This window comes from Myotis davidii, unplaced genomic scaffold, assembly GCF_000327345.1.
Source record: "Myotis davidii unplaced genomic scaffold, ASM32734v1 scaffold543, whole genome shotgun sequence".
Lineage (NCBI taxonomy): Eukaryota > Metazoa > Chordata > Mammalia > Chiroptera > Vespertilionidae > Myotis > Myotis davidii.
In genome coordinates, this window is record NW_006294117.1 from 90238 (window position 1) to 111691 (window position 21454).

At 41.2% G+C, this 21454-nt stretch overlaps 1 protein-coding gene across 1 annotated transcript in view; it reads left to right on the plus strand.

Moving 5' to 3' along the window:
* The window catches only part of LOC102755284 (zinc finger protein 791-like), a 21941-nt gene extending 1610 nt beyond the window's left edge, over window positions 1-20331 (plus strand). The window contains exons 2-4 of the mRNA XM_006768220.2: window positions 16839-16965; window positions 17156-17216; window positions 18673-20331. Coding sequence (XP_006768283.2) covers window positions 16839-16965; window positions 17156-17216; window positions 18673-20317 — 1833 coding nt within the window. The 3' untranslated portion in view covers window positions 20318-20331. The remainder of the gene's footprint in view (window positions 1-16838; window positions 16966-17155; window positions 17217-18672) is intronic.
* The last annotated feature ends 1123 nt before the right edge of the window (window positions 20332-21454 follow it).

A 21454-nucleotide genomic window follows, 5' to 3' on the forward strand; every position in this document is an offset into this window, starting at 1 on the left:
AAAGAGGGGGAGGGCGGGAGGATATCCTTTTTAAGGTTGTAACTGATTTCCTTGGTCCTGTGTCTAGATACAGGCTTGAGGATTGCATCCACTGTGTAGGTGCACTTAGAGTAATTTGTGTACATTGAGAAAGTCTGTGAAGGTCAGTTCTGTCGTGGTTCGTGAATTTGGGAGCTATTTGAGGGGGTGAGACCTTAAATTGAATCTGGCTAAGAGTTTCCTCACTTGTGAGAATTAAAGCCTGAGAGAGGAAGCCATTCCATTACCTCAGGAGAGGGGTGTGTAGAGCTCCCAGAGTCCCCCACCCTTCCATCATCAGGGACTGACCCACCTGAAGAGTTGTATCCCGCCCTGCGTCAACCTATGAACCAGGAGGTCACTGTTCCATCGGTTCCCAGTCAGGGCACACAGTCCCGGGTTGCAGACTCAATCCCCAGTAGAGGGCATGCAGGAGGCGGCATTTGGATGATTCTCTCTCATCATTGATGTTTCTATCTCTCTCCACCTCTGAAATCAATAAAAATATATATTTTTTAAAAAGAGTTGTATCCCAACATGGGTTTATGGACTGCAAGCTTCCAAATGTGGGTTTTCTTCTGAACTGTGGGGAAGAAGGCAGTTTATCTTACCTGATTTGAAGATTTACATTTCTTTCTTTGGATACTCATAATATTGCATATTGAAGCTCTGTACTCTAGTGTTCCTGAGCAGTCTGTAATATTATTTTCTGGGTGAGTGTGTAAGATTTTTAGTTCTTGGGCTTTCAAAATGTAAGTTGATTGAGGGAGACATGGGAGTAAGGTAAGAAAATCTGAAACCAAACAAAATACGTTTCTTTTGGGCAAGAGAACCTTAAGATATGAGATGAGTGTCTTTGAGCTCTCAGGTAGATGTTACATTTTAAGTCAGTTTTCGTATGTGCATGTCCCTGGAGAGCTTTACATTTTAAATGCTGTAATACTGCTTAGGCAAAAGGAAAATGAAATCCTATTTTAATTAATAGAAGAAAAACAACTCAAAACTTACATAAATCTTTGAAAATCCTGATACATCTAATGGATTAGGCCCAAATAAAATTATGATATGCTTTGCCCTGGCCAGGCAGCTCACTTGGTTAGAGCATTGTCCAATAGCCAAGGTGGCAGATTCCATCCTAGTCAGGGCACATACAAGAATCAGTCAACCAATGCATGCACAAATAAATGGAACAAATCGATGTTTCTCTCTTTCTCTCTGCTTTCCTCTCTCTATAATCAATAAATAAAAATTGTTTAAAAGTATAATGTTTGCCCAGCCTATGTGGCTCAGTGGTTGAGAGTCGACCTATGAACCAGGAGGTCACGGTTCGATTCCCAGTGTGGGGTGTACAGGAGGCAGACAATCAATGGTTCTCACTTCCTCTTTAAAATCAATAAAAACATTGTTTAAGTATAATATGGCCCTAGCAGGTGTGGCTCAGTGGATAGAGCATCAGCCCGTGGACTGAAGGGTCCTGGGTTCAATTCCAGTCAAGGGCACATATCTTGGTTGCAGGTTCCCCAGCCTTGGTCTGGGTGCATGCAGGAGCCAGCCAATCAGTGTGTATGTCTCACATCGATGTTTCTGTCTCTCCCTCTCCCACTCTGTCTAAAAGTCAATAGAAAAATATCCTTGGATGAGGATTAACAACAACCAAAAGTCTAATATGCTTTTATACCTGCAATAATACCCCAGTGTGATATGTAAGGAGAAGCTATAATGCCTCTTGTTATTTTGGTTAGAAGAAGAGTTGAGATTTCTTTTTTTGTGTGTGTGTGGTTTAAACTTTTATAAACATTAGTGTTTAAAGGATTATATCTTAGAACTAGAGGCTCAGTGCATGAAATTTGTGCACTGGCAGGGAGGGGGCCTCAGCCCAGCCTGCGCCCTCTGGCAGTCCAGGAGCCCTCGGGGGTTGTCCAACTGTGGAGAGTGGGCCTAAACCAGCAGTTGGACATCTTTAGCATTGCCACAGAGGCAGGAGAGACTCCCACCACTGCCACTGCGCTCACCAGCCGCGAGCCCTGCTTCTGGCTGAGCAGTGCTCCCCCTGTGGGAGCTCGCTGACCAACAGGGGGCAACTCCTGCATTGACCGTCTGCCCCCTGGTGGTCAGTGTGCATCATAGCAACCAGTTGTTCAGCCGTTCAATTTGCATATTATCCTTTTATTAGTACAGATGGTTTTCTATGTTGAAAAGAAAAAATGGAATAAATTTTAAATTAAATTTTAAAAAGCAAAAGTAGTTTAAAATAAAGACTATTAAATAGGAAAATATTGTGTGTGTGTGTGTGTGTGTAACTCAGCTTATTTTAAAAAATAATGCATGCAATGGCTAGCAAAAGTCTATGTAAGATAAGGTTTAAAGTCAACTCACTGTTCGAACATCCTGGTCCCCTCCAGGCTCTTGTTTCAGCCATCCACAGTAACCAATGTTGAATTTCTTAAGCATCCTGTTAGTGTTTCTTTATAACAAGCAGTTGAACCCCATACTTTTTAATATTTGATTGCTCATGACTGATTCCCCCTCCCTCTGCCCTGCAGGCTCCCACCTGGACAAACTGATGAAAAGATCTGAGTGGTCTTTCCTCTAGAGATGGCAGGAAATTCAGATGACACAGGCTCCTGCGCTTGGACAAGGATTCTTGCCCTGGCCCCACCCCAACCCCAATGAACACCCAGACCAGGCTCCTTTCCTTGCTTCCATCTCAGAGCTGCTTAGAGGCCACCCTACCTGCCTGAGACCTCAATTATGTGATCATGGGGTTCTTCCTACCACGCGGGGGGAATGTGTGTGTATATGAGCCCACACACCAATATCATCAGTCCCAAGGGAGCCATCCCTCTGCAGGTGACTATAACAGTGGGTGCCACGAGCCACCCGGTGCATCTGTCTTCTCTCGCTCTGACCTGCTCTGCTGCCTGATGGCAGCCCTCACTGTGTGCAGCTGGAGAGAGTGCCGTGAGCTGTGCTAGCCCCTGTAGCATTGCTGAACCTACCAAGCTTTAATTTGATGTTCAGCCTACCAGAATTGGCAGTTTCAAGAACTCCAAGCCCTGGTCAGTGTGCCCCATTGCTTGGGCATCGTCCCAGGCACAGAAGGTGCTGGATCTATTCCCAGTCAGGGCACATGTGCAGATTTCGGGCTCAGTCCCAGGTAGGGGACATCCAGGAAGCAGCGGATGGATGATATTTCTCTCTCATCGACGTTTCTATCTCTCTAGCCCTCTCTTCCTCTCTCTCTCTGAAAATCAATACTTTAAAAAAAAAATCCAAGGCATTTGGAAACAGGAGTATGGGATCAAGGCCCTCCTTAACTTAATCCTGAGTCTTTTTTGGGATTTATCTATTAGAGTGAATCTGTGACAGAGGCTGGGTTGGCCCCAAAGTGTAGGGCACAGGTGGGAGAGGGGGTCTATACCCTGTGCAGGTGGTGGACCCATCGGGTGGTTGTTCCTAGAAGAGCAGTTATTTAAAGAGAGAAAAGGGGGGGGGATTAAATAAAGAGAGAAAAGCGGGAAAAGGGTAGGTGGCAGACTGACCCACACTCCTAATTCCAGAGGGATCCCACTAAATTTAATAAGCAGATACCCCGGTAAGGGAGTTACTGAATATAATATAGAATACAAATAGAGATTGCACCTTAACCATGAGAACTATGGTCTTACCTAATTTCTCCATGGTCATAGCACCCATTTTCTTAAAGTATACCACAACCAGCAGGGAAGGTTTAAACCAATGAGTTATAAGTTAAATTGTAATTTAGTCTTTGGCACTTTCAAATTATATTAACAAAGGGGGACTCCACTGTCCTTAATGCCAGTTGAAGTCATATGGCCTAATGTAAACTAAACAGGGCCTTGAAGGATTGAAAATCACTGTACATCTTTTTAGTGAAGGAGTGGTTATCCCCTCTGCTTTACCTTTGAACAGCTGAATTTGTCCCTTTTTTTTTTTAAGATAGTTTGAATTTAAATTGATAGAATAAATTCCTAAATGAGCTTCACATGCTTGAAGATCCTTTGTTGACTGATGGAAGACAGTCTTTAATTGCATTGATTATAATAACTGGATAGCTTATAACTTTCTTTTAAAATCATAACTACATGATTTGTTACATGATTTGACTATAGTTGGCAAAGGTGAGTTTTTACTTGGCTTGTTCTTCAAGAATGAATGACACCTCACAGTGGATTACTGCAACCTTGAGGCTGTGGTCGAACCAAAGAAGCCCTTATTCTCCATCCCCAACATTATAAAAATTACTGCCTCTATCCACTAAGCGACTGGTAAATATCCTGTCATCACAGATTTGACTCTGTTTGTTCTGCTCAGTACCTATGTCAGCAGCCTCTCAGCTGCAGTTGCCCTTCACCTCTGAAGGGACATGGGACACCTTTACCTGGTTACCCTCAGGGAACCTCAGCACCCACAGTCTCCGCAGCAGGATCTGAACTGTTTTCACTGCTCCAGGAGCACAGGTATGACACTACACTAATGACCTCCTCTTCTGAGAGTATTCACTATAAAAATAGTGATAAAAAGGCGAGAGGCCATTGCCACATAAATGAGGTGAGTGCCTTGTTTAAATTCCCAAAAAGTATTTGGTAATCTGGACACAGTGAAAAAATCGCTATTATCTCTCTTAGCACCCACATTGTCTAGATTCTTTTGGTGCTCTGGAGGTAACATAGTCTTTGTTTATACATTTTACTTGAATCTATTTATGTTATTACTTGCAAGCTGGCCCACCTTGAGTAGGTACCCCTAAAAAAGGGGGGGCCTTAGATTTAGTCAAATTGCCGTACAACAGGCACTCCCTTAGCGCCATCAGACACTGTTTCCCAGTAGAGGCTTCAGTGATTTCCTGTTGTGCCTCCTGGAGTTACCCATGATGGCTCCAAACTGTATGCCACTAGAACTGCAGTTGTCACTGCTTTTATAGAGCTATCCTAAAAATAGCCCTGAAAATGTCACCTCTTCGAAAGCTACCCATTATGCCCGGGGACCTGTAAACATCACCCCAAGAACTCAGTTCCACTATAGACTCCTTCAGACAAGATATGGCTAAACCTGTGCCCTCTGGCCCAGCTGGCATGCCTCGGTGGTTGAGTGTCAACCTGTGAACCAGGAGGTCACTGTTTGATTCCCAGTCAGGGCATAGTCTCCAGGTTGCAGGCTCCATCCCAGTGTGGGGTATGCAGAAGGCAGCTAATCAATGATTCTCTTATCATTGGTGTTTATATCTCTCCCTCTCCCTTCCTCTCTGAAATCAATAAGAAAATATAAAAAATAATAATAAAACTGTGCCCTCTGGCATGTCCTACCGTCAGTTCCTTGCCAGGTGCCGTGGAGCTGAAGGAGGTCACCCCTTTCTAAGACCTCCAGACTTACTGGGGAGCTTCTCAGGATTCCCTGAGTTAAAAGCAATGGGAGTTTACAGACTTCTGGGATGACATCGCCTCATTCCTACATGATGGAGCTCAGGCAGACGTACTACTACTATCCCTTAATTCAGTGGTTCTCAACCTTCCTAATGCCCCGACCCTTTAATACAGTTCCTCATGTTGTGGTGACCCCCAACCATAAAATTATTTTCGTTGCTACTTCATAACTATAATTTTGCTACTGTTATGAATCGTAATGTAAATATCTGATATGCAGGATTGTTACAAATTGAACATGTGAAAGGGTCGTTGACCTGCCAAAGGGGTCGCGACCCACAGGTTGAGAACCGCTGCTATTCTCCCTGGGGTGCAAAAAGGTGCTGCAGGCCGACACTCTATCCACTGAGCCAAACCAGTCAGGGGTATATGTGTTTTCCGATGGTCTTAGGTGACCCCTGTGAAAGGGTTGTTCGACCCCCAAAGGGGTCACGACCCACAGGTTGAGTACCACTGCCTTAATTGGAACATCCTTTTAAAGGATGGGACTCAAGGGTCAACATGACTGACCAAACATCAGGCAATCATCTTAGCACTGACCAGCAATTGGCTTCGCTGGCCATGTTTACAGACGCTTGGGTGATTGCCTACAAGTTCCCCTTTTGTGGTAAACAAATTCTATGACTTTTCTTGCTTCACTGTTACCCACAGTATAAATCAAGGTAACACCTGTCTCCACATTCACTAAGGCCATAATGTGAGATCTTGCCAAGACGCTCCTCCAGGTGGGAGTTCTAGACACTAGGACTAGTAACAAAGGAACTCATTTCACTTCTCAGAATATACGGTAGTAAACTCTTGAAAACGGCTTCAGTGGAAGTTTCTCGTCTCTTCCAAGTCTCAGGGTGCAGTCCTCATAGAACACTGTAATGGCTTATTGAAATAACTTAAAATCAGTTGAATGAAAGATGGCTTCTTTCAGCCATCAGTCATTAGCAATCATTATTAATGTACTAGAGGTTCAGAGCACAAAAATTTGTGCACTCGGGGGGTCCCTCAGCCCGGCCTGTGCCCATTTGCAGTCCAGGACCCCTTGGGGGATGTCCACCTGTCAACTTAGGCCCACTCCCTGGGGGATCAGGCCTAAGTTTGCAGTCAGACATCCTTCTGGCAGCCAGGGAGCCCTCAGGGGAAGTCCGACTAAAGGCTTAGGCCCCCAGGGGATTGGGTCTAAACCATTAGTTGCTGCCACGGAGATTATTTAATTTGAAATAATTCTTAGTGCTGCCACGGAGGTGGGAGAGGCTCCTGCCACCACCACTTTGCTGGCAGCCATGAGCCAGCTTCTGGCTGAGTGGCACTCCCCATATGGAAGTGCACTGACCACCAGGGGGCAACTCCTGCATTGAGCGTTTGCCCCCTGGTGGCCAGTGCACATCATAGCAACTAGACAAATAGCAGGCCCAGATGGCGGCGGGGCAAGCAGGATGGCACTGACCCAACCTGCCTACAGTATGCAAATTAGCCTCCATCTTTGTTGGCTATTAATTTGCGTATTGTGCTGATTAGCCAATGGGAGGTGTAGCAAAGGTACGGTTAATTACCATGTTTGTCTATTATTAGATAGGATGCCTTGCCTTTTTTTTTTTTCCTTAATGGACTTGCCTTTTCTTTACAGCAATTTTTGGTTTGCAGAAAACTTGATCAGAAAGTAGAGTTCCCACATAACCCCTCTGCCTCCACCTAGTTTGCCCTATTTTTTATATCTTACTAGAGGCCCGGTGCATAACATTTGTGCACTGCAGGAGCGGGGGTCTCTCAGCCTGGCCTGTACCCTCTCACAGTCCAGTCCAGGACCTCTTGGGAGATGTCCACCTGCTGGCAGGCAGCTGCCCTAAGCCGGCAGGCAGACATCCCCCAAGGAGCTCTTAGCGCTGCCATGGAGGCGGGAGAGGCTCGACAGCCTTGAGCCTGGCTTCTGGCTGAGCAGGATTCCCCCTGAGTCTACTGACCACCAGGGGACAGCTCCTGCATTGAACATCTGTCCCCCGGTGGTCAGTGTGCATCATAGCAACTGGTCATTTCCCCATTTGGTCGATTTGCAAATTAGGGTTTTATTATATAGGATATTACTGTGGTACATTTGCTATCAGTGCATTAAAGTCCACAGTTTATATTAGTGTTGAGTGTTGTACAGTCTCTGGGCTTTGGCTAATGTGAAATGATGTGTCCATCTTTTCTGCATCACCTAGAAAATTTTCACTGCCTCTAAAATCCTGTGCTCCACTTATTCATTCATTTCTCCCTCCCACCCCCAAATCCCTGGCAAACAAAGATCTTTCATTGTCTCATAGTTTTGTCCTTTCCAGAAGTATGTTTGGAATCATAAATGTGTAGCCATGTCATATTAGCTGCTTTCACTTAGTAATATGGTCTTAAGGTTTCTCCATGTCTTTTTGGCTGGATACCTCATTTCCTTTTATCACGGAATAATATTTCATTGTATGGATGTTCCAGTGATTAATTTTTAAATATATTTTTATTGACTTCAGAGAGAGGAAGGGAGAAGGGAGAGAGAGAAATATCAATGATGAGAGAGAATCATCGATCAGCTGCCTCCCACACGCCCCCCACCAGGGATGGAGTCTGCACCCGGGCATGTGCCCTGACCGGTAATCGAACCATGACCTCCTGATTCATGGGTGTACACTCAACCACTGAGCCACACCGGCTGGGCCAGTGATTATTTTTCCATTCACCTATTGGAAAATATCTTTGTTACCTGTAAGTCTTAGTAGTCATGAATAAAGCTCTTATAAACATGCAGGATTTTTTATAAATATAAGTTTTCAACTTATTTGGGGAAATAAGAAATATGATTGCTTGCTTGTATGATAAGAATCAGTTTAGTTTGCCCTAGCTGGTTTGGCTCAGTGGATAGAGTGTCAGCCTGCAGACTGAAAGGTCCAGGTTTTATTCCAGTCAAGGTCACATGCCTAGGTTGCAGGCTCGATCCCCAGTAGGGGGCGTGCAGGAGGCAGCTGATAAATGATTCTCTCTCATTGTTGATGTTTCTATCCTTCTCCCTTCCTCTCTGAAATCAACAAAAATATATCTTTAAAAAAAGAATAGATTTAGTTTAAGAAACTGCCTATCTTCAAAAGTAGGCATACTGTCTTCCATTCCCCCAGCAGTGTATGAAGGTTCCTATTGCTCCACATCTTTGCCATTATTCAGTGTTTGCTCTCAATGTTTTGAATTTTAGTCATTGTAATAAGTGCCTAGTAATATCTCATCCTTCTTTTATTTGCAATTCCTAAAGATATATGATATTGAGCATTTTTTCCTATGCTTATTTACGATTTGTGTGTCATCTTTGGTGAAGTGGATGTTCAGATCTTTTGTCCATTTTTAACTGTGTTGCTTATCTTCTTATTGTTGGATACCAATCCTTTACCAGATAAGTGTTTTGGAAAGATTTTTCTCCCAGTCTGTGGCTTGTGTTTTCAATCTCTCAACACTGTTTTCGCAGAGCAGGTTTTATTTTAATGAAGTCAAACTTACTTTTTTCTTTCAACAATCTTGCTTTTGGTGTTATATCTAAAAAGTCATCACAAACCTTGGGTCACCTAGATTTTCTCCTATGTTATCTTCTAGGAGTTTCATAGTTTTACACTTTACATAAGATCTGTGATCTGTTTTGAGTTAGTTTTTGTGATAAGTGTAAGATCTGTGTCTAGAAGATTGATTGATTGATTGGATTCATTTTTGCATGTGGATATCTCGTTTTCCTGGCACTCTGTGTTGAAAAGGCCTTTGATCCTTTGTTGAAGATCAGTTGATCAGCCCTGGCCAATGGCTCAGTTAATTGGGGCGTTGTTCCATACACCAAAAGGTGTGGATTCAGTTCCAGGTCAGGGCACATAATGAAGTTGCCGGTTCAATCCCTGGTTGGGGCGTGTGTACCAGAGGCAACTGATTGATGTTTCTATCTCTCTCTCCCTCTCCTCCCCCTTCATCTCTCTCACTAAAATCAATAAGAACATATCCTCAGTTAAGAATATTTTTTTAGGAGGGTAGGGGAGGCCAGGGGATTGTCAAGGGTGGGAGAAAAAAGGAGACATGTGTAATACCCTTTGTAATACTTTAAGCAACAAAACAAAAAAAGACATAAAAAAAAAGAATATTTTTTAAAGATCAGTTGATTATATTTGTTTAGATCTACAGGAAAAAATTGACTTCTGTATATTAACCATTTATTTTTCAGTCTTACTCTATTCTCTTATTAGTTCAAGGGGTTTTCTTTGTTGTTATTTTCTTTGACATTTTCTCCATAAATAATCATGTCATGTGACAAAGACAACTTTAATTTCTTACTTATCAGTCTGTATACCTTTTATTTCCTTTTCTTGTTTTACTGTATTAGCTTAGACTTTATAGTGTCGACTAGTACTGATGTGAGGGGACATCATTGCCTTCTTGATCTTACCAGGAAAGCATCCGGTTTCTCACCATTAAGTAGGTTAAATGCAAGTTTCTTATAGAGGGTGTTTCTTAAGAGGGTATTTCCTAGTTTGTTACCATAAATTGATTTGAATTTTGTCAAATGCTCTTTTTTACATTTCCACAGCCCCTTCCTCATTCTTTTTTTTAATATCTTTTTATTGATTTCAGAGAGGAAGGGAGAGAGAGAGAAACATCAAGGATCAGCAAGAATCATTGATTGGCCACCTCCTGCATACCCCCTACTAGGGACTGAGCCTGCAACCCAGGCATGTGCCCTTGACTGGAGTTGAACCTGGGACCCTTTAGTCTGCAGGCTGACTGACACTCTATCCACTCAGCCAAACCAGCTAGGGCTCATTCTTGATATTAATAATTTGTCTTTTCTCCTTTTTTCTTGGCTTGTATAGGTGTTGCTCAATTTTATTAATATTTTCAAAGAACCAGCTTTTGGTTGTGTGGATTTTTCACGATTTCCCTGTAATTTCAATGATTTCTTTAGTTTTTATTTCTACACTTGTGCTTGCTTTAGGTTTAATTTGCTCTTTTTTGTTCTAGATTTGTAAGGTAGAGGCTTAGATAATAGATTACAGATCTCAGATCTCTTTTTTCAAAGATCTCTTCCTTGATCCATGAGTTATTTAGAAGTGTGTTGTTTAATCTCCCAAGTATTTGAGGGTTTCCCAAACTTTCTGTTAATGGTTTCTAGATTAATGCCTTTGTGGTCTGAGAGCATATTTTGTATTATTTCTGTTCTTTCAAATATGTTAAGGTGTGTTTTATGTTAGAATGTGTTCTATCTTCATGAATTTTCCCTGTGAACTTGAGAAGAATGTGTATTCTGCTGTTGCTTGATGATAAAGTAATTCCACAGTTTTTAGTAAATCCAGTTGTTTGATGGCACTGATCAATCCAGCTGTGGCTTTTCTGATTTTCTTCTTGCTGGTCCTGGTAATTGCTTTTTTTTAATTTACCTCTTCTTCTTTTTTTTTTTTTTTTTAAACCTATTTCATTGATTTTTTTACAGAGAGGAAGGGAGAGGAATAGAGAGCTAGAAACATCGATGAGAGAGAAACATCGATCAGCCGCCTCCCGCACACCCCACACTGAGGATGTGCCCACAACCAAGGCACACGCCCTTGACCGGAATCAAACCCTGGACCCTTCAGTCCACAGGCCGACACTCTATCCACTGAGCCAAACCGGTGTTGGCTACCTCTTCTTCTTAATTAATTATTTGAAAATTTGTTTTCATTGATTTCAGAGAGGAAGGGAGAAGAAAAGAAAGAAACATCAATGATGGGAGAGAATCATTGATTGGCTGCTTCCTGCACACCCCATAATGGGAATAGAGCCCAAAACCCCTGCATGTGCCCTGGCCAGGTATCAAACCGTGACCTCCTGGTTCATGGGTTGACGCTGGTGTATTTTACCGCTGTGTTGTTATGCACAGGAGCACTAAGGAGTGCTGTGTCTCCTTAAACACTTGACCCCTTGATCATACTGGAAAGCCTCTCTTTTCCCTGTGCTTTGTCTGAAAATATAGATATGCCAACGATCTCTTAATGTTAACATGATATATCCTTTTCCATCCCTCAATTTTAATCTATCTGTCTTTATTGTTAACATGACTTTAGTATTATAGACAACATGTATTGGAAGTTGTTATTTCTTATTCACTATGACAGTATCTTTCAGTTGTTTCTTTTATATAATATTGACTTTTAAAATTATTGTTGACTGGTTTGCCTCAGTGGATAGAGCATCAGCCTGTGGACTCCGGGGTCCCGGATTCAATTCCAGTCAAGGGCATGTACCTTGGTTGTGGGCACATCCCCATGTAGGGGTGTGCAGGAGGCAGCTGATCAATGCTTCTCTCTCATCAATGTTTCTCTATCCCTCTCCCTTCCTCTCTGTCAAAAATCAATAAAATATATTTTTTTAAAAATAAAATAAAATGATTGTTGATATAGTTGGATTAATATCTACCATAATGTTTGGTGTTTTCTATTTGTTCTCCTTGTTCTTTCTCTTTTGACTTTCACTTTTTTTTTTTTTTTTTTTTTTTTTTCTTTTGTTTTTTTTTTTTTTTTTTTTTTTTTTTTTGCCTTCTCTGGCTTTGAGCATTTTACCTGATTTTATTTTTTCTTCTTTCTTGGCATATTTATACTTTTTAACTTTCTTATTAGTTGCCCTTAAATTTACAGTATGTAGTTACAATTAACCCAAGTCCTCTTTCAAGCAATGTTAAACCATTTCACTGGTTGTATACATTTCTCATAACAGAGTATTCCCAATTCCTCTCTCTCTGCACCTTATAACACTGTTACTGTTCATTTTGCTTATCCATAAGATATTGTTGCTAGTATTATTTGAACAGTGTTATCTTACAAATTGAGAATTTTTAAGGTATTGTTATTTAATTTCATTTATTTCTTCTCAGATGCTCTCCCTTTCTTCATCATTTTCCTTCCTTTTTTTTTTTTTATATCAGAGAGGAAGTAGAGGGAGAGAGAGATGGAAACATCAATGATGAGAGACATTCATTGATCAGCTGCCTCCTGCATGCCTCAGACCACCCCCCCTACCCCCCCCCCGGGGGGGGGGGAGCCACAACCCGCGCATGTGCCCTAACTGGGAATCAGTGCTCAACCACTGAGCCACGCGGGCTGGGCTCATTTTCTTTCCTTTTGAATAATTTCCTTTAACACTTTTTGCAAGGTGAAGCAGATGTACTGGTGAAAAATTCTCTCAATATTTGTCTAAGGAATTTCTCTCTCACTTTTGAAGGATAATTTCACTCAAAACAGTTTTAGATAGGTTGTTTATTTTTCTATCAACACTTTAAATATTTCATTCCAGTCTCTTCTTGCTTGCATTATTTGAGACCAAAAAAAAAAAGTCTGATTTAATTCTTATTGTTGTTTATCCATAGCTGAGGTGTGTTTTCCCCCCTGGCCTCTTTCAAGATTAAGTCTTTTTGTGTGCTGTGTAATTTTGGTGTTGTTGGAAGCCAAACATGATGTACTGTGAAGAAGGAATTTTGGCAAATAGGCCTTTAGTGTGAGGTTTTTAAGTGTATCTAACAAGGGCTTAACCTGTGTTTACTATTGTTATACCTGTAGGTATGAGGCTACATCTGTCATCCTTCCTTTTCTCTCTCCTGTCATCTTTGGGATTCTCTAGAAGCTTCTTAAATAAGGTCCGAAGTGTGGTTCTTTCTGTGAATTCCACTAGAGCTGAACTTAAACACTGGTCTCTGTGTACCCACCAAGAAGTGGGGATTTCCTATTCTGTTCTTTAACCAAATAGGTAAATTATGCCATCGTAATTACTGTGGAAAGCATCTTCTCTAACCCCTACATGTAGATGTCAGTGGGTTAATGATCTTTTTCAGAGACCAGTGTTTAGAGAAATTATGTGCCTGAAAGATTGAAGATGCTATTAAATTTACAAGAAAGTGGTTATGTATAGAGAATATGAATTTTGGTGACCAAGTCATAGAATATTTTTTTCTAGAAAAGTGATCTTAAGTATAATAATGTTACATGCAATAAACATTAATAGCTCAAGAAAAACTATTTTTTTAAAATACATTTTATTGATTTTTTTTACAGACAGGAATGGAGAGGGATAGAGAGTTAGAAACATCAGTGAGAGAGAAACATCAATCAGTTGCCTCCTGCACACTCCCCACTGGGTATGTACCCACAACCAAGGTACATGCTCTTGACCCGAATCAAACCTAGGACCCTTGAGCTCTCAGGCCAGCACTCTATCCACTGAGCCAAACCAGTCAGGGCAAGAAAAACGATTTTAAATATGATAATGTTACATGCAATAAACATTATTACAAGAATAAAAGAATTTTAAGTATAATAAATTACCAAAACTGTACTAACATAGTATGATATCACAAAAGTTGTAGGAAATATTAAAAATCTACAAGTAACAGGATTGCTTCTATTATATTCTAGAACAGGGGTGGGCAAACTTTTTGAGATGTTTTTAAAGTCTATCTTATCAGAAAGCAGTAAAACTACACCAGCTCAGATATGAGTATTACCACTCCAGCTTTTTTTTTCTTTTCCATCCCTTCATTTTCATCCTGTGTATGTTTTGTTTTGAGGTGGGTCTCTTGTAGACAGCATATAGTTGGGTCATTTTTTTTTTTAATCCATTCAGCTACCCTACACCTTTTGATTGGAGCATTTAATCCATTTACATTTAGGGTTATTATTGAGAGGTACTTATTTATTGCCATTTTAATTCTATGGCTAGGTTTCTCTCTCTGTTTCTTCTTATTATTGCAGCAATCCCTTTAGCATTTCTTGTAATGCTGGCTTGGTGGTGATGAACTCCTTTAGCCTTTTTTTGTCTGGGAAGCTCTTTATTCGACCATCTATTTTGAATGATAGCCTTGCTGGATATAGTAATCTTGGTCTCAGATCCTTGCTTTCCATTACCTTGAGTACTTCATGACATTCCCTTCTGACCTGTAGAGTTTCTGATGAGAAATCAGGTGTCAGCCGTATGTGAACTCCTTTGTAGGTAACAGTTTGCTATTCTCTTGCTGCCTTTTAAGATTCTCTCTTTGTCTTTAATTTTTGGCATTTTAATTATGATGTGTCTGGGAGTGGGTCTGTTTGGGTTCTTCTTTTTTTTCTTTTTTCTTTTTTTTGTGAAGGGCAGCTGCCTGGGGTGTGGGCTCCATCCCCAGTGGGTTGGCGTTGAGGAGGCAGCCGCAGTTTTGGCTCCAGTGACTTTGCAGCGGCCATTTTTTTTTCAATATATTTTATTGATTTTTTTACAGAGTGGAAGGAAGAGGGATAGAGAATTCGAAATATTAAAGAGAGAGAAACCTCAATCAGCTGCCTCCTCTACACCCCCTACTGGGGATGTGCCCACAATCAAGGTATATACCCTTGACGGGAATCAAACCTGGGACCCTTCATTTCTCAGGCCGATGCTCTATCTACTGAGCCAACCAGTTAGGGCGGCAGCCGCCATTTTGAAACTGCAAAGGTCAATCCCTCCCTTTTATCCTCTCCCCACTGCTGTTTGGGTTCTTCTTGTTTGGGTTTCTCTGTGCCTCCTGAACTTGTGTGACTTTTTCCTTTACCACAGCAGTTCTCAACCTGTGGGCCACGACCCTTTCACAGGGGTCACCTAAGATCATCGGAAAACATGTATATAATTACATATTGTTTTTGTGATTAATCACTATGCTTTATGTTCAATTTGTAACAATGAAGTTGGGGGTCACCACAACATGAGGAACTGTATTAAAGGGTCGCAGCATTAGGAAGGTTGAGAACCACTGCTTTACCAGGTTAGGGAAGTTTTCTACCATTATTTCTTCAAACACCTTCTCTATTCCTTTCTCCCTTTCTGCTTCTTCTGGCACACCTACTAGTCTAATGTTGTTATGTTTCACATTGTCCAACAGTTCCCTAAGCTGTCCTCCTGTTTTTTTATTGTTTTTTTCTTTTTGGTTCTCTAATTGAGTGATATTTTCAAATCTGGCTTCTACTTCACTGATTTGATCCTCAGCTTACCCTAATCTGTTGTGTGTTCCTTCCAATGTGTTCTTTATTTGTGTTGTGTCATTCTTTATCTCAGACTGAGGGGTTTTCATAGTTACTATATCTTTTTTCATACGTTGAGCATTTTTTAAAAATATATTTTATTGATTTTTTTTACAGAGAGGAAGGGAGAGGGATAGAGAGTTAGAAACATCGATGAGAGAAAAACTCCGAAGGCTGACACTTTATCCACTGAGCCAAACCAGTTACGGCCTGTTGAGCATTTTTAACATCATTACTCTGAACTCTGTTTCAGATAAATTTCTTATCTCTGCTTCACTTATCTCTTCTCCTGGAGAATTTGCTAGTTCTTTCATTTGGAGGTTGTTTGTTTCCTCATTTTGGTTGTCTGTTTGGATTTATGACTATGTTTTACATAGATCCTCTATACCTCTCAATCCTAGTGCAGGAAAGTGTTAAAGGCTGTTTCTGACTAATTGGATCAGGCAAAGACTCAAAGCCTCCAGAGACCGCTTCTGTCTACAGGATTCCAACTTGGAATTCCAACTTGAATTGCCCCAGGCAGTCGCCCTCAGGTGTGATGAGTTTTTTTTTTCAACAGGGTAGGGCAGTTGCTATTGCCTGGAGGCTAATTGTTACTTTTAATTTCTTAAGTGGCCTCAGGGCAAGGTGTTTTCCAATAGGGTGTGTCAACTGTCTTCCCCTCAGGCAAGGCAGATGTCTACTAGTATGTGGGAAAGATGTCCTCTGCTGTGTGAGGGAATGACTTAGCCCAGGAAACTTGGGCAGTCTTCCTTCTGAGCTCTATCCCCCTAGTCCCCAATCCTGGGTTCTACTCTAACAGCTCCAGTCCATTTCTCCCTCCCTCTGCCAGAGCACAAGGTGGATGGCTCCACAAGGAATTTTTGTGCATTGGTCCTTTAAGAGGGTGCCCGAACTTTCAGCTGCCACCCCCTGGCAGACAGCACCCCACTGCTTTTCACAGCTAGATGTTATGTGGGTGCCCTCCTCAGTTTGGTGTTCTCTGCTGGGGAGCCCAGCTTCAGGATTACATCCCAGAGTTCTCAGTGGCACCCCTCCCCCCCACAGCTGAGATATCTCTCTGGGACTTCAGTTGCTGTCTGTGAGTGCCCAGCCAGCCCTTTCGCACCCCCACCCCTCCTCCCAGTCTCTGTGGTCTCCACCTTTGGTCCTTGGGTATCAGGTTCTCTCCTGTGAGTTTTCCATTGATTATTCAGGAAGCCTTTCCATATTTCAGTTGTAATTCCAGCTTGTCCCTGGGAACATGTTCATGCAGCATCCTCCTACTCTGCCGCCATTTTTCTAGAATATTTTGATACCACAATATATGTGAACTTCTTATGAATACATATGTGGGATGCTTTAGGATTCAGTGGCCTTTGAGGATGTGGCTGTAAACTTTACCCCGGAAGAGTGGGCTCTGCTGGATCCTTCACAGAAGAAACTCTACAGAGATGTGATGCGGGAAACCTTGAAGAACCTGGCCTCAATAGGTAAGGGTGTCAACATTCCTTCATTTAGCAACTTAGAAAACAGATGTTTCTTGTCTATCAACATTATTCTCTGATTTGGAATGGGGAAAGAGAACACTTTTGTAAACAAACCAGGCATAGTCAGAGCTCATCACAGACCTGCAATGTAATAATTCTTAAACTTTTTTATTTTTCTGGGCCTGCATTTCAGGAAGAAAATTGGAAGACCATAACATTGGCGATCAGTACAAAAATCAGGGAAGGAATCTAAGGTAAGTTATATTCACAACAGAAATCAGTGTCCCCACAAGGGGATCTTCATATGTGATGAAAAGTTAAAAACAAACAGACCCTCCTCAAAAAATTAAAAATGGAATTGCCTTATGACCCAGTGACTCCACTTCTGAGTATATATCTTAGGAAACCCAAAACATTAATTCAAAATACTATATGCACTCCCATGCTCATTGCAGTACTCTCTACAATGGCCAAGATATGGAAGCAACCCAGTGCCCACCAGTGGACAAGTGGATAAAAATATTGTACATATATACAGTACAATACTACTCAGACATAAAAAACAAGAATGAAATCTTATCACTAGCAATAGCATGGATGGCCCTAGAGCAGGGTTGGGCAACCCCTGGCATGCGTGCCAAACATGGCACACCAGTAACTTTTGCTGGCACGCAAAACCCTCTCTTATAATCTTCCATTTACAATTATTTTCTTAATATAGACTTTTTTATTTTTCAGATAAATTCAGTGTAGGTGCATCTTAGATAAATAATTTTACATAACAAGTTATCTTAAAGACCATAGACATGGATTGACGAATACTGTGTTTGTCACTCAAATGAATTTTATTATTTCTTCAAGGTTCTTCACATACGTACACCTTAAGAGATATCAAGTAGGCGTAACATGTTCTCAAAAAATTAGGGTTGGTACGCAGAAGAATTTTGAGTCAGAGATTTTGCCGGTTTTGGCACGCACTCACAAAAAGGTTGCCCCCCCCTGCCGTAGAGGGTATTATGCTAATGGAAATAAGTCACACAGAGAAAGACAAATACAATATGATTTCACTTATATGTGGAATCTAAAGAACAAAATAGAAACACTCATAGATACAGAGAACAGACTGGTGGTTGTCAGATCAGAGTGGGGTTGGAGGCTGGGTGAAAAAGGTGAAGGGATTAAGAAGTACTAATTGGTGGTTACAAAATAGTCTTACATAAGGATGTAAGATATAATATAGGAAATGTGGCCAATAATTTTGTAATAGCTATGTATGAAATATCAAGGGGACAACCACTATGCTGTACACATGAAACTAATACAAAATAATATTATATGTAAACTGTAATTAAAATAGTAAATAATAAAAACAGACACAGCTTCAAATTTATTTAATTTTAGAAAAATTTTACCAAAAATGTTTTCTAAATTGTGGCATAAGATGTTCAGTGTTTCCAAAATAGTTTACTTGGAAACAGTATTCAGAAACTCCATATATGAATAGCACTACTTTAATAAAGAAGGTCAAACCTTCTTTAAGAGCATTCATTATATTCAGTTTCAAATAATTCAGACAGGGCAGAAAACCTCACTGTCTGTGCTCAAATCTTTTTCTATAATTCTAGATAAATTGTAAAAACATAATTCTAACGTCTGTGACTAAATGTAAATTAATAAGTCACTAATCATGTACTCCTGGTTTTTTTATAGACATATGGTAGAGAGAGACTGTGAAAGTAAAGGTAGTCAATGTGGAGAAAACTTCAACCTTATTTCAAATCTTAATCTGAACAAGAAAACTTCTAAAGTAAAACCATGGGAGTGCAGTGTGTGTGGAAGAGTCTTCATGAGTCGTTCATCCCTTAATAGGCACATGAGATCTCACACTGCACCCAAACCATGCAAGTATCAGGAATATGGAGAGAAACCTTACAAATGCAAGATATGTGGGAAAGCCTTCAGTTATCTTCAACCTTTTCAAAAACATGAAAGAAATCACAGTGTAGAGAAATCATATAAATGTAAGGAATGTGGGAAATCCTTTAGATATCGTCAATCTGTTCGAAAACATGAAAGAACTCACACGGGAGAGAAACCCTATCAATGTAAACAATGTGGGAAAGCCTTTAGATATCATCAAACCTTTCAAACACATGAAAGAACTCACACAGGAGAGAAACCCTATGAATGTAAGCAATGTGGTAAAGCCCTCAGTTGTCCCAGTTCCTATCGAAGCCATGAAAGGACTCATACTGGAGAAAAACCCTATGAATGTAAAAAGTGTAATAAAGCCTTCAGTTGTCCAAGTTCTCTTCGAAAACATGAAAGAACTCATACTGGAGAGAAACCCTATGACTGTAAGGAATGTGGGAAAGCCTTTATTTCTCTCGGAAGCTTTCAAAGACACATGATAACACATACTGGAGATGGACGTTATAAATGTAAGGACTGTGGGAAAGCATTCAATTGTCCCAGTTCATATCGAATACATGAAAGATCTCACACTGGAGAAAAACCCTACGAATGTAAACAGTGTGGTAGAGCCTTCAGTTGTTCCAGTTCCTTTCGAACACATGAAAGAACTCACACTGGAGAGAAACCCTATCAATGTAAGGAGTGTGGAAAAGCTTTCCATTGGCTCACGACTTTTCAAGTCCATGTGAGAACTCACACTGGAGAGAAACCCTATATATGTAAGCTATGTGGTAAAGCCCTTAGTTGTCTCACTTCCTTTCGAAGACATGAAAGAACTCACAGTGCCGAGAAGCCCTATGAATGTAAACAGTGTAGGAAAACCTTCAGTTCTGCTCTAGGTTTGCAAATACATGAAAGAACTCACACTGGAGAGAAACCCTATAAATGTGAGGAATGTGGGAAAGCATTTATATCTCTCACAAGCTTTCGAAGACACATGATGACACACACTGGAGATGGCCCTTATAAATGTAAGGAATGTGGGAAAGCATTCAACTGTCCCAGTTCATTTCGAGTACATGAAAGAACTCACACTGGAGAGAAACCTTATCAATGTAAAATATGTGGTAAAGCCTTCAGTTGCTCAAGTTATGTTCAAGTACATGAAAGAACTCACACTGGAGAGAAACCCTATGAATGTAAAGAATGTGGGAAAGCTTTCATTTATCGTACAACCTTTCGAGGTCACATGAGAGTGCACACTGGAGAAAAACCGTATAAATGTGAAGTATGTGGGAAAGCCTTTAGTCGACCCAGTTCATTTAGAAGCCATGAAAGAATTCACACTGGAGAGAAACTTCTTCACTGTAAGCATTGTGGGAAAGCCTTCAATTGGCCCACATCCTTACATAAACATGTTATAAGAATGCACACTGGATAAATTATAACTGATAAATACAGGGCCCTCTGGGCCAATCAGATCTTCTGAAAGGCTCCTGTGGTTGAGTCGCTCCCTCCCCAGACTTCAATGGCTCGCCACTACCTCCAAGATAATGTCTGGACTCCCAGCTCCTCTAAGGGCTGCCAGGCTGCCAGAGGGATGTCTGATTGCCATCTTAGGCTCAATACCCCGGGGAACGGGCCTAAGCCAGGAGGTGGTCATCCCCTGAGGGTTCCCAGACTGCGAGAGTGCACAGGCCAGGCTGAGGGACCCTCCCACCCCCCGAGTGCAGAAATTTTTATGTACCAGGCCTCTAGTATCTACACTAATAAAAGAGAAAAATGGTAATTGGCGTACGAAGCTACCCTTTTCATTGGCTAATCAGGGCAATATGCAAATTAACTGCCAACTCAGATGGGCAAATTAGCCCAACAAAGATGGCGGTTAATTTGCATATGCAGGCACAAAGACTGAAGACTGAAGTGGCTTGGCTTCTCTGCTGCAGCTGGACCAAAGGCCTGGGTCCCGGGTGCCGGAGGAAAACCAGTGCCAGCAGCCAGGGGAAGGAATGTCTATTGCACAAATCTTCATGCAACAGGCTTCTAGTAGAGTATAATATCACTTGAATTGCTGTTTACATCTTTCCCTTTACTCTGTCATTCCCTCTGGCTGTGATTTAGAAAACAGACTTCACATTAAGAAGAGCTACCCTGGCCGTAGCCAGTTTGGCTCAGTGAATAGAGCATTGGCCTGTGGACCAAAGGGTCCCAGGTTCTATTCCAGTCAAGGGCATGTACCTTGGTTGCAGGCTCGGCCCAGGTCCTGGTTTGCTCATACAGGAGGCAACCAATCAATGTGTTTCTCACATCAATGTTTTCCTCTGTCTTTCCCTCTCCCACTCTCCCTAAAAATCAATGGAAAAATATCCTCGAGTGAGGGTTAACAAAAAAAAAAAGAAGAAGAAGAGCTATCTGTATTAACATCAGCTTCAAACTTACAGAATAATCTTAAAATGTTTACAAGTATAATTATTTTATATTTAAATTCACAGCTACAATATATTTGCACCAAAGCTACATTTTTCCCTCAATTCAATAAATCCTACAATACTCTGATGTTACTATTTAAGGTACTGTT